The 13,542-nt window shown below is 37.3% G+C and overlaps 1 protein-coding gene and 1 pseudogene across 1 annotated transcript; both read left to right on the top strand.

Moving 5' to 3' along the window:
• The first annotated feature begins 739 nt into the window (after positions 1-739).
• Positions 740-1,327, top strand: LOC141632623 (uncharacterized). The gene has a single exon (XM_074445154.1). It carries the CDS (start codon positions 740-742, stop codon positions 1,325-1,327), a length of 588 nt encoding a protein of 195 aa, XP_074301255.1.
• A 7,887-nt stretch (positions 1,328-9,214) lies between these two features.
• LOC141626798 (phospholipase D alpha 4-like) lies at positions 9,215-12,174 on the top strand (annotated as a pseudogene).
• Positions 12,175-13,542: the final 1,368 nt, after the last annotated feature.

Here is a 13,542-nt window from a genome sequence, read left to right as displayed (position 1 = left end):
ATTCAAACCAAATATGCCGGATATCCAATATTCGGATATCCAAAATAATCGGATCGGTTGCAGATATCCATCGGATATCCATAATTTAGATTTTACGTTAAAATTAAGTCCGAGATCATATTCATCGTCCTACATGATGATTTTATTTAGTATTCTTACTCCAATGTTCTCAACATAAAATTTAAGTACCACTTACATATTTCTCTTATGTTTTAAACTTTTATTAAATTGTTGTATCAGATAAATTTGTATTTTCTCGAAATTATACTAGAATACTAAAGTTTCAGATCGAATCGGATATCCAAATATTTTAATTCAAATATTCATATCCATATCCAAACCAAAACCAAAAAAATCGGATCGGATCTCCGATCCAAACTTAACTTTCGGATCAGATATCCTAAAAATCGGATCGGATTCGGATAGAATATCGGATCGGTTTGAATAATCGGATTTTTTACGCTGCCATTCTATTAGTTGCCAATTGTTTTGGTAAAAATCTAAATAGTATTAGAGATATGTGATAGAATAAGATATTAGGAAAATATTAGGAAAGATAATATTACGGGTATCATAATATTATCGCCTAGAATAATTTTGGATTATTCCCCAAGATAGTTTACTATATAATGTAACAGATTCATTAATACCCTTTGAAAAGACATGTTTGGCCCTAGTTTGGGCAGCGAAAAAGTTAAGACACGATATGCTCAGTTACAGCGTGAGTATCTATTTAAAAATGGATCCGATCAAGTACCTATTTGAAAACCCGGTGCTAAATGGAAGAATGTCGAGGTTGACTCTCATGTTATCTGAGTTCGACCTCAAATATTTGCCCTTGAAAGCAATTAAGGGAAGGGTGGTGGCCGATTTTCTCGCCGACAATCAAATCGAGGAAACTGAGGTGGTTGACACTTCGTCATTTCCCGATGAAGATGTGGTTCACGTAGAAGATGATGTGTGGGATTTATACTTTTATAGAGCATCGAATTATATGAGGTACGGAGTAGGAATTCTCCTCATTTCTCCGAAAGGTGAGCACGTCCCGGTGTCGAGCAAGTTGTACTTCAATGTAACGAATAATGCCGCTGAATATGAAGCATGTTTGCCCGGTTTATGCAGCGCGCTCGATTTAGGCATGAAGAAGCTATTAGTGTGTGGGGACTCGTCCTTGGTGATTAATGAAGTGGTCGAGTCATGGAAGATCAAACGTAATAGTTTGGCTCCGTACCAAGCAAGGATCGAAGAGTTGGAACGATACTTCGACGACGTTAAGTATGTTCGCCTTCCGAGGGATAAAAATCAATTTGCAGATGCATTAACATAGACAGTATGCTGATATGTGTCGAAAGAAGATTGTCACCTTCTTATGTGAATGCAGTTAGTGATGTCGAAGAAAGCAAAACTGAACCTTGGTATATGGCCATCTTAAAGTACAAGGAAATAGGAGAGCATCCTCCCTATCTTGGTACACGAGGGAAACGTGCCTTATGAATGTTGGAATCTCAATTTATTAAGACTGATGATGGGCCGTTATACAAAAGAACAACCCAAGGTATTTTGTTGCAGTGTTTTGATAAACCGACCGCTGAGAAAGTTATGGAAGAAGTCTATGACGGAGAATGTGGGCCGCACATGAAAGCGCATATGTTGGTCCGAAAAATTATGAGGTTGGGTTACTATTGGAAACGATGGAGATAGATTGTCGCCGATACGTCAAGCATTGTCATAATTGCCAGATTTTTGCAAATATCCAACATGTACCACCCTTCATGTTATATAACATGACATCACCCTGGCCGTTTTCAACCTGGGGAATTGACATTATTGGAAAAGTAAACCCATCCGGAACAGGGAGGCACTGTTTTATCTTTGTTGCAATTGATTACTTCACGAAGTGGGTAGAAACCAGTCCTATAAAGTGCTCAATGTGAAGCAGGTGGCAAAATTCATTAATAATGACCTTATTTGCCAATATGGGGTACCACATAGGTTCATCAGTGATCACGGGACTCATTTCCAAGCTGAAATTGAAGTTATACTTCAAAAGTATAAGATAAAGCATCACAAGTCATCACCCTATCGACCACAGACACACGGTGCGGTAGAGGCTGCTAATATGACAGTTATGACCATTTTGAAAAAGATTTCATATAATTACCGTGAATGGCCTGAGAAGATACCCTTCGCGTTATGGGGGTACAGACCTTCAATTAGAATAGCCACGAGGGCTACTCCATATTAGTTGGTTTATGGAATAGAAGATTGGGTCCAAGCCTGATATGATTCTTTAGTGATGCTCGATGAGCGACGATTGAATGCGTTATATCATGTACAACTATATCAGAAGAGGATAGAGAGAGCTTTTAATAAGAAGGTGAAACCTCGAGGAATTAATATGGGGATTTGGTTCTGAAATCAGTTCATGCTTTACTACCAGTGGACCCGAGGGGTAAATTCAAACCAAATTGGGCAGACCCTTATTTGGAAAAGAAGATTTTATCAGGAGGCGCCGTTCGACTGCCAGTTTTGGACGGAAATGATTTTGCGAATCCTACGAACTTGGATCAGTTGAAGAAATATTACCCTTGAAAAGGCCTCATTCTCAAATGTTATGAAATAATATTTGAATTACAATGTATTTAGAATAAGTCACGAGTTGTTGGCATTTGTCGACACTGCATAATTTTGTTTTGAGAGAACTACGAACTCGGTTTGATTCTGTGAAAGCAGATACGTAGGCAAGTTTTTAAAAGAGTACTACAAAAACAATGTAATACAAAAATGAAATTTTTGAATGCATAAACTCGGGATTTCTAATAAATAATAGTTTTTATTTATTTTTTAAATTCCGGGGAAAGCCCGTTACAAAGTTTTATTCCGTGCAAAGCCTATCACACACAAACGAGAAAGGAAAGCACGCAACGATAATAAAGATAATAGATAGTAAAAAAGCCAAAGCTAAGACCTAGCCTAAGCCGAACCCGGGTCACGTGGCCCATCATGACGAGGCGACGTCTCACCCATCATCACTCTAGCCCATTTCTTTGGAATAATTGCACTTTTTTCGCGCGGGCGAAGTTTGTATTTCACGCTCAGTCGAGGACCGAGCCTTTCAGCTAATGTCGGTCCTTCATTGGCCTGTGAACCCTACCTTTGCCAAACACTTGAAGTGTTAGGGTCAGTCCTAGAATTATGGTCAGTTTTAGGTTCAGACTCAAGCAGGATTGGGAATGATTCTTTGAAATATGTTTGATTCAGCAATCTTTCGTGATAGTACTTCCAATCCATGGCATCGTCCTTTCGCAACTTTCTCCTAGCTTCGTAAGATGGTTTGGTAACCTATTTTAAGTAAGAAGGATAAATCCATGTCGGCTCTGTTAGTTTGAGCATGTGCCAAATAGTTCTGCAGCGCCAAGCATGAAGCCAAGCCTAGCATTTAGAATGAGTGACATCTAAAATTGGGCCACGAGCAGCTTCAATTGCAAGGACAGTTTGTCGGCGACCGAATTGACGAAGTACTCAGTCCAAATAAAATATAGATGGAATGGTCTAGGCCCAAAAATGTGATATACCTCGCCTTGTCAATGTCGGAAAGCCCTGTGAACGAGTGTAGAGGAGGCAAAGGCAAGGTCCAACGAACATGGGACCTCGCCCCAATAGTCAGCATTTCGCGCCAATAAGCCAATGTCTGGTCAAATGCACATCTTAGTGGCTGAGCAGTGAAGCCACTTACTTGATATTTTTTTGGATTCAGGTAGCTTGTCAGATAGCCCAAATTTTTCAAAAAGCCACACCTGACAGCTGAAGTTAAGAAATGGAAGTGAGCGGAAAAAAAAAAGAAAAAAGGCCGAAAAAAAAAGAAAAAAAAAACGGAAAAAAGAAAAAAGGCCGAAAAAAGCCCAAATTTTATGATAGTTGAACAATTTGTTGCTTTTTTTTTGTTTTGATGTTGAAATTTGTGGGTTGTAGTTAAAATCTATGTCGAACGACTATTTTGTATTGCGGGAAATTTTGGCCTAAAACCTTGTAATATGAGTTAATTACTTGAAAATTGAGTTTGGATCAAATTTGGATTCTCAAATTCTTTGTATTGCCAAACATAGAAATTGGATTTCAAATTCTAAATTTCAAATACTTTGTTTCCCAAACAAAGAATTTGGATTTGAGATTTATGATTTCACATTTCTAATTTGAGATTGGTCATTTAAAATGAAATTCAAGTATCCAAACATTGTCTTATTGCTATATCTTGGTGATTGTTGAGGCTCCTTATGTATACATGTGTGTTACTCAAATGTATAATTTTTTGCCCTTGTTTAAGTTTAGTATCATCTTTGATGATTTCTATCTTACTCGATTAGCTTATTGTTCAACATGGTTCCTTGAATTTTTGATTAGTGAAAAGTTTCATTTTATTTTTGATAAGCAGTTGGTGGTATATTTTGTTGTACCAAATTTAGCCTTTGATTTTCGAGTTTCGAATCGGTTTCATAGCTTTTAGTAGAATTTCCGTCTGGAACATTTTTTGCAAATCAGGTGATTGTACTTACCACCTGTGTTATGGCTATGTTTCCCTCACTCTTTGTGAATCCAATCGGATTATGTATTATGCTTGTTTAACTATCTTGTCAAAATGGTTTTTTGTAGCTGAAGGTTTATTCTTGTCTAATATGTATACCTATACGAAACTCATCCTTTGCTGCTATCTTGGTCTCTATATTGCAAACATCCTTTTGTTTACTGAGGTCAACCATGTAGACATGGTTTATACTCAAGTGTTTTACATTTTGACTTTTGTAAAGCTTAATGTCATTCTTGACATTTTCTATCTTACTCGATTAGCTAATGTTTCAAGATGCCTATTGAGAATTCGACCACTGCATTTAATCATTTCTTTTTTGATGATTGTTCGGTGGCTTGTATAGTTCTACTTAATCTGACCTTTGTTAGTCAGCTTTTGGATCGTTCTATGACTTTTGCTACAACATTTTTCTGGATAATCTTTTGTTGTTGGTCTGTAAGGTTTAACAATTTGTTGCATGGTAATAGATTTCCATCTCTCAGTATTATCTATCTCTTTGATAATCTTGTCTATTTTTATTGGCCATCTTTATCGATACTTGTCAGTCTTCACCAGTTGTTGGTCCTTCAAACATGTCTTGCTTGTTGGCTTAGACATTGCCTTCTTGTTTTGAGCAGGGGTAGACTTTCAGTTGTCTGTTTTTCTTATACCTCATTAGGGTCTTGTCGTCTCAATTAGAACCAATTATATCGTCTCAATGTATTTTCCATGAATATTGCCTTTTAGAATGTTAGGGGTACCTAAAGAAAGAATTTTGCCGAAGAACTTAATGTCTTTTGCTCGTCAAATGGAATTAAAATCTTAGCTATATGTGATACTAAATCATCTTCTAAGCCCGACCCTTATCTAATAGCTTGTTTTGGGTTCAATAATTGTGACTTCATTCCTAGTGTTGGGTTATCCGGTGGTATTTGGCTATTTTGGAAAGAATCTATCTCCATGACCTTTTCGTTAATTGTCACATTCAAGTCGAATAGATTCATTGCATGTGAAGTGTGTGACTTAATGAATAATGTAAAATTTTGCCTTATTTCTGTTTATGCTCCTGCTCAACCGACTGAAAAAACGGAGTTTTGGAATGAATTTCAAAACTTTGTTCTTAGTCTTGATTTGCCTTTCTTATTATTAGGGGATCTTAACGAGATTAAGAGCCCTAGTGAAAAAGAAGGGGTGCAAAAGTTACCAATGCGCGTTGTTTGAGATTCACTAAATTTTTAAGTAATACTAATTGTGTGGATCTACCCTTTTTCCGGTAATTTTTTTACTTGGAGAAAAAAAGAAATCTGGTCCTGAAAATGTTTTTGAAATCCTTGATAGAGCCTTAGCATCTCCTAGTTGGATTAGTATTTATCCAAACATGCAGTTTGTGCATCATGCGTTCACTAGCTCCAACCATTGTCCTATCTCTGTGAAGTTTCATGACCAAATTCATAAGAAAGCCCCTCTTTTTCGATTTGAACTTATGTGGACTCTTCGAGATGATTTTAGTAAGCTGGTAAAAAAGTGTTGGCAATACCAGTTTCAGGGGTCTTATATGTTTTGTCTTTCTCAAAAATGCAAATTACTAAAGCAAAAGGCTAAAAAATGGAATCAATCTACTTTTGGAAATATTTTTAGACAACCAATTGCAGAAAAAAGTTAGAGAATATACAAAACCAACTTGGTTCATCTCATTCATTGGTTTTAGAAGTCGCACAGTTGAAATGGCTAAAAAAGCGTGATGCCCTCCTCGACTACAAACGTATCTATTGGCAGCAAAAAAAAACTCATAGAGCTAGATAATAATACTAAGTATTTTCAAAATCATGCTACAATTAGACGTAGTAGAAATGGTATTAAGCAATATATTAATAAGGATGGTGCTCTTTTTATTGATCAAGATCTCATTCAACAAGAAATATCTAATGAGTTCAAATTGAGGTTTACAAAGAATCAACTTTGTCATTTTGATAAAAATGAGGACTTTAGGTCTATTAGTGGAATAATAACGGATGAAGATAACAATTTTCTTACGAGTAAGGTTAGTAGGGAAGAGGTTAAAGAAACTGTTTTCAATTTAGCTGCAGATAAAAGTCCTGGACCTGATGGCTATCCTGTGGAATTTTTTCGAAAATAATGGGATATAGTAGGAAATTCTGTTACCAAAGCAGTTTTAGCATTTTTCCATTCTAGTAAACTTCTTAAAGAAGTCAATCATACTTTTACAGCATTAATCCCTAAAATTGATAATTCTCAATAACCAAACCATTTTCGGCCAATTAGTCTTTGTTCAACAATTTATAAAATTATTTCGAAAATTTTAGCAACTCGTCTCCGAAGTGTATTACATAAGGTTATACATCCGTATCAAGGTGCTTTTACACCTAATCGCTTTATTCAAGATAATATCCTTCTAGCGCATGAGATCTTTAACGCTTTTAAGCGTAAAAAAGGTAAAGGAGGATGGATTGTTATTAAACTTGATATGGAGAAAGCATATGATCGACTTGAATGGAACTTTATTGAAGAGACTTTTACGCAAATGGGTTTTAATCCTACTTGGATTTCTTGGATTATGAAATGTATTAAAACTGTTTCTTTCTCGGTTCTTGTAAATGGAAGACCGGGGAACATGTTCACACCTACTCGAGGTATTAGACAGGGAGACTCACTTTCGCCATATATTTTTATTATGTGTGCTGAGATTTTAGCACGATTCCTACAAAAGAATAGCGATCTTAGTTCTAGTGATATTGGTATTAGAATTGGATCTGGATTGGAAAAAATTCCATTCCTGACTTTTGCGAATGACACTATCATTTTTGCTAAAGCGTCTAATCAGAGTTGTAGAACTATTAAATCTATTTTGGATAAATTTTGCACGATTTCTGGACAATTTGTTAATTTCGACAAATCGACTTTCCAGTGCACTAGAAATATCGATCGCTCACTTCGTGGGTCTTTTCGAGGTATTATTGGTATGAACGAAGAAGCTCATTTGGGTAAGTACTTAGGTTATCCTTTAATTGACGGCAGAGTGACTAAAAATATGTTTGAAAGTATTATTAATTCCTCTTGCGCTCAATTATCGAAATGGAAAGCGAATTCTTTATCGCAATCAGGTAGACTGGTTCTTGTTAATGCTAACCTTGCCGCGAAGGGAACCTTTCAAATTTAAAGTTTCCTCCTTCCCTCAAGTATCCATAACAAATTAGACAAAATTAATAGAGATGTTTTATGGAATAAAAATCCTTCACAGCGTTCTCCTAATTTAATTGGTTGGCATAAAGTTTGTTTACCAAAGTCTCTTGGTGGATTAGGAATAAAATCCTCTGAAGTAGCTAATAAAGCCCTTCAAATGAAACTTTTATGGAAAATTCTTATGGAAAAGGATAATATATGGGTCAAAGTGGTAACTAAGAAATATTTGAGAAATTGTTCACTTTTTGTACATAAGCCTAATTCAGTTTGCTCCTGACAATGACGTAAACTCATGAATATTCGGGACATATTTAGAAAGGGGTTGAGATGAGAGATAGGTAATGGTAGCAATATGACTTTTAGTTCTTCAAAATGCCAAGATTGACTTTCAAATTTTCAATAGACACGTTACTATGTGGGCATAGTAATACCTCCCGTATCATAAGAGGCCTCGTGAATCAATCGGCCTCCTGAATCAATCGGATAATGATTATCAACAGTTCATCGGTTGATTTCAACATTATAGAATACTCCTCCGTTCCGCTCATTTGTTTACCTATCCCATATTTGGGTATCATTCATTTGTTTAGCTTCCTATATTGGGAATGCTTTTGAAGGGTGGCTCCAAATAATATGGCCATCGCGCAACTATTGCTCGTTGCCTTACCAAAGAAGAAGAGTTTCCAAATTTATATTCTTGTGAGAATGGTTTTGAGTCGACTTCAAGCGTCGTAAACTTGAACCATCACCTTTGATGGATGACAGACTCCAATTTTTTTTCGAAAAAATGGAACATCAGCATCTTCACAGCTTCACCTACAAAGCAATACACATCCAATAAAACCAGGATAAATCCAACAAATTAGGGCATTAAAGTCCAATATAATATAGGTCAGTTTTCGATAAACACAAGTAACTCGCGCCTAATTCTAAATGACAGCAAGTTTAGTAGATCTCTTAGCGTTTCTAAATGACAATTAGCGAACGACACGACAAACAACCAAGTACACTGCGGTAGTTTCCAATGACAAATCGGTCAGCCATATGGTACTATGAACATAACTTCACAAAAAGCGTAAAACATTAGCTGAAACAAACTATACACAAATTGGTCAGCCATAGAAACTACATTGTTTATGTTCCAATTTTAGTGACTTAAGCTTAAAGGTAAAACATGTGATTAGGTAAAAGGAGTTGCCTCTAAGACTAAATAACATAGTTTTACAAGTTTCTCCAACTGCTAATGTTATAATTGCATCAAAAGTTTCGTTCCAAAATTTGTTACTTATACTTCAAAACTGGTAAACTTACCTGCATATATATCCACAGCAATGATGATCAGTTACTCTCCATCTTCCAACAGGTCACCTTAAACCTGACCTTTCCCTATCGGTCACTTTCTTTGTCTGTCTAACAAAAATCACGTAATTGAGGCCGCTTTCAAGATAGATGAACGACAAAAAATTCTTCCATGGAACATTGGAAGCCACCATCTTCCATGCTACACCATTTGCGCCATCCTTTCCCTTCACCGTAAGTATTACCCTGAGAAACTGCATTTATTGACACAATATTACACTAAATATCCGAGCTATATGCATTGCATGATCTTTTTTAAAAAAAAAATGCTCGTGCAAAATACTACTTCGTTGAGCAAATTTTGGGTAAGAATGTACTATGGTAAGAGACGGTGGAGTTCTAAGGTTTCGGAGTAGGTATTCAGCTTAAAACTTCTGAAGACGAACCACGTCTTACCAACTTTCCATAGAACATTCTCACTGAAAACTTTGCAATTTGTTGTTAAACCAAATGTAAAAAAAAATCCCGACTTTGTTAAGTGTGTAATATTTGAATAAAATACGCAAGGACTTACCATTGATCTTCTCGACAGTGTTTATCAGCAGGTACGAGGGCAGCATATGTGACGATCAAGATAGGCCACCATAAAGTGGGAAGGACATCATTTGAAAGAAACCGGGTCTGGAACCAGACCTTCCAAATCCTACGTGCTTATCCTATTGACTCAACCGTAACAATCACCATGAAAACTAAATGCTCTGTCCTTGGGAAGATAGAATTTGAGGCGCGCCAGCTAGTAAACCAAGCAAGCTTGATAAATGGCTTCTTTTCGTTGCTCTCGAAGAAGGAAAACTAAAGCCGAAATTAGGGCTTGATTCATTTTATGGTTCAAGCCGCAGATTTAGAGCCCAGTGGGAAAAATTACTTAATAATGACAACTTTAAAGGCCTCCGGAATGCAACGTTCCCACAGCGTTCTAACTGCAGTGTAACATTGTACCAGGACGCTCACCATCTTCCCTCTTTCCAACCACCGCTATCTTCTCATGAGCTCCCTGGAAAGTTATGGGAAGATGCCTATAAAGCTCTTGAGGGAGCAAAACATTTAATATACATTGTAGGATGGTCTTTCAACCCCAAGATGGTGCTGGTAATTACCTTTTCACCAAAGACAAACGATTCCACAAGAATTCAGTCTTAAATAGGCTCATCTTGGCTCAACGCCCGACCTATGTTACTTCGACTCTTCATAGTAGACAACATACCAAATGTTTCACAGGTTCGAGATCCCAACACAGAAATTCCACGTGCAAAAGGAGTGAAATTAGGTGAACTGCTCAAGCAGAAAGCGGAAGAAGATGTTGCAGTAAGGATAATGCTCTGGAATGATGAATCATCTTTACCACACATCAAGAACAAAGGCTTGATGAAGACTCATGACGAAGATGCTTTGGCATATTTCAGAGACACTCGAGTGATATGCAAACTATGCCCAAGATTGCACAATAAGTTTCCTACATTCTTCAGCCATCACCAAAAGACTTTCTGTAGACACCCGAGTAGAAGATGCACCAAACAAAAGAGAGATAATGAGTTTTATTGGGGGTGTAGATCTTTGTGACGGTCGCTATGATACTGAGCAACACTCCCTATTCAAAACACTTAACACCGATTCTCATGCACATGATTTTTATCAGACAAATATTGCAGGAGCTAACCTCCACAGAGGTGGACCAAGAGAACCATGGCATGATGCACACGCTTGTATCACGGGTGAAGCAGCCTGGGACGTGCTTACAAATTTCGAGCAGAGATGGACCAAGCAATGTGGCCCTTCCTTATTAATCCCAGCAAGCGCCATAGGGAAGATAATCAAATCGTCTCCTCCAAGCAGCTCCGACAGAACGGAATGTGCAGGTTTTCAGGTCAATTGATCATTTCTCTGCAAGTCCACTGTCACTTAAGGTCAAAACTGAAAATAGTATCCACGACGCTTATGTTGAGGCTATCAGAAAAGCAGACAAATTCATATACATAGAAAACCAATATTTTATCGAAAGATGCAGCTTGTGGGAGGTTGATCAGAACAGTGGATGCAAAAATTTGATTCCAATTGAGATTGTAATTAAGGTGGCAAACAAGATTAGGGCACAAGAGAGATTCTCGGTCTACGTGGTTATACCAATGTGGCCGAAGGATCACAGAGAGCGAAAGTGTACATGATATCTTGACCGGACGAGGGAGACCATGAAGATGATGTACAGATTGATAGGAGAAGCAATCAGAGAAACAAGAGAACAAGCGCATCCTAGAGATTACCTGAACTTTTTCTGCCTCGCTAATAGAGAAAAGGAGGGACCAGGAGAGTTTCTTCCCCCATTTTTTCCTCATCCCTCGACATTATACTGGAGTGCCCAAAAAAATAGAAGGTTCATGGTGTATGTCCACTTCAAGATAATGATAGGTATGAATTCTATTTCCAACTACTTAGTCATCACTAACCTGTTTTACAATCTAACTAAACACCATTGCTAGAGCATACTAACATTTCATTGGTTGGTGTGCCACTATTTACGTGACAGTGGATGACAGATACATCCTAACAAGCTCCGCAAACATAAACCAGAGATCAATGGACGGAGCAAGAGACACAGAGATTGCGATAGGCTGCTATCAAAATAAAACAAGTGATGAGAGCGGACAGAAGAATGGAGGAATTTATGCTTATCGGATGTCTTTGTGGTACGAGCACACCGGAAGAGCAGAGAAAGAGTTTGAGGAACCCGCATAGCCTAGAATGTGTGGCCAGCATACGCTCTATAGGGTAGCAGATGTGGAAGATATACAGTGGACACGAGATTGTAGACATGAACGACGTTCATCTGGTATCTTATCTTGTGACTGTGGGAGACGATGGATGCTTAGAGGATCTAGCAGGCTGCAGTAACTTTCCAGACACACAAGCTCTAATTAAGGGGAAAAGATCAAAGTTTTTACCACCTATCTTCACAACATAACGTCGGAAATATATAGTGCACAAGTTCTTCTTATCATGTTTGTTTACTAAGTTAAATGTACAATTGGACACAATGACAGATTGAAAGATTTCATTAAAACAGTAAAAATGAATAAATTATTCCACACAATTTGGACAAAAATTATGTTTGCAGATTGCACAGATTGTGCATAAGGAGTCTCTAACATGTAATTATGGAGTATGGATGCCAAAGTAAAATCATAGTTGGCAAAATACTGAGATAATGCATTGCAGAAGAAACAAGTCCAAATCTAAGGGTCCGTTTGGATTGAGAGAATTGAAGGGAAGAGGAGGGGAGGGAAAGGGAGAGATTCAATTTCCTTTGTTTGGAAACAAAATATGGAATGAGGGAAATGAAAGGGGAGGGAATTGAGAGGATTTATTTTCCCTCCTATAGAACAAATTATAATCTTTCTTACAATGGCAAGATTTGGAAGGAAAACTTTGTTTAGACTCTATTATTGTTATTATTCATCATATTCCATCGGCATTTTCCATCTATTCTCCATCTAATCTTCCATCTCCCTCCTTCCTCCCCCCCTCCCAACTCCCTCTCATCAATTATGTTATCCAAACAACCACAATTCATTTTCCAACCCCTCCCCTCCCCTCACTCCCCCTCCCCTCACCTTCCCTCCTAAATTGGTATCCAAACCGACCCTAATGCTATCTACGCCTTTCAGAATGACAGAGATACTCATAACTCAAATGATCTGGTTGATTTATTACAATCAAACATCCATTGAACAAAACTAGAAACATGTGACTTAGTCACGACGACCAAGATTAAGCCACCTCCGTCGATACTAAGATCATGATTTAAACCGCGATTGCATACCATGGCTCAGCCTTGATCTTAACAAATAAAGAAGGGAACTCCCAAGAGACTTCAAAAATGAAGTGTCGTATTCTTTTCTTTCTAAACTATAAGGAGTACTTGAAACAGGTTGTTCGCACATATCATATAGGCAAACATAGATATAAGGCACAAGGTAATAGGATTATTTATAATAGTTGGGCATCAACCATTACCTTAAGGTTTTGGTTGAGATAGTTCATCTATTATGGTATCAGAGCCAGTGTGACCGAAGGTCACGGGTTCAAATCCTGGCAACCTCAATGTTGTAGTTTTGTGTAGGGTAATTGACAAATCGAACTTGGATTACTTGATGATCACGAAATATATCGCTTTCCTTAGAAAGTATTTCTACCCTATTAAGCCTTTGGGTTGCAAGAAATCTTTCCTAGGATAATACACCAAATTCCCTCTTGTTCTAAGGCAAAACAAGAGAAAACTTATGAAGTTTTTATGTTTTATTTGTTATACCAAAAATCTGAAAATAAAGTTTGTGTTTATTATTTTCTCTAACCCTTTCTCATGCACACTTTAAGTATATATATACTTATGCAAAATAATCAGAAAAACGAAAGGTAGTTACTTT

The sequence above is a fragment of the Silene latifolia genome, chromosome Y (assembly GCF_048544455.1).
Source record: "Silene latifolia isolate original U9 population chromosome Y, ASM4854445v1, whole genome shotgun sequence".
Classification (NCBI taxonomy): Eukaryota; Viridiplantae; Streptophyta; class Magnoliopsida; order Caryophyllales; family Caryophyllaceae; genus Silene; species Silene latifolia.
Note: the sequence above shows the minus strand (reverse complement) of the source record. Positions and strands in the feature narration are given on the sequence as shown.

What these genes read in the sequence shown, in the direction of transcription:
- LOC141632623 (XM_074445154.1), top strand. Translation starts at nt 740, where the DNA reads ATGGATCCGATCAAGTACCTATTTGAAAACCCGGTGCTAAATGGAAGA.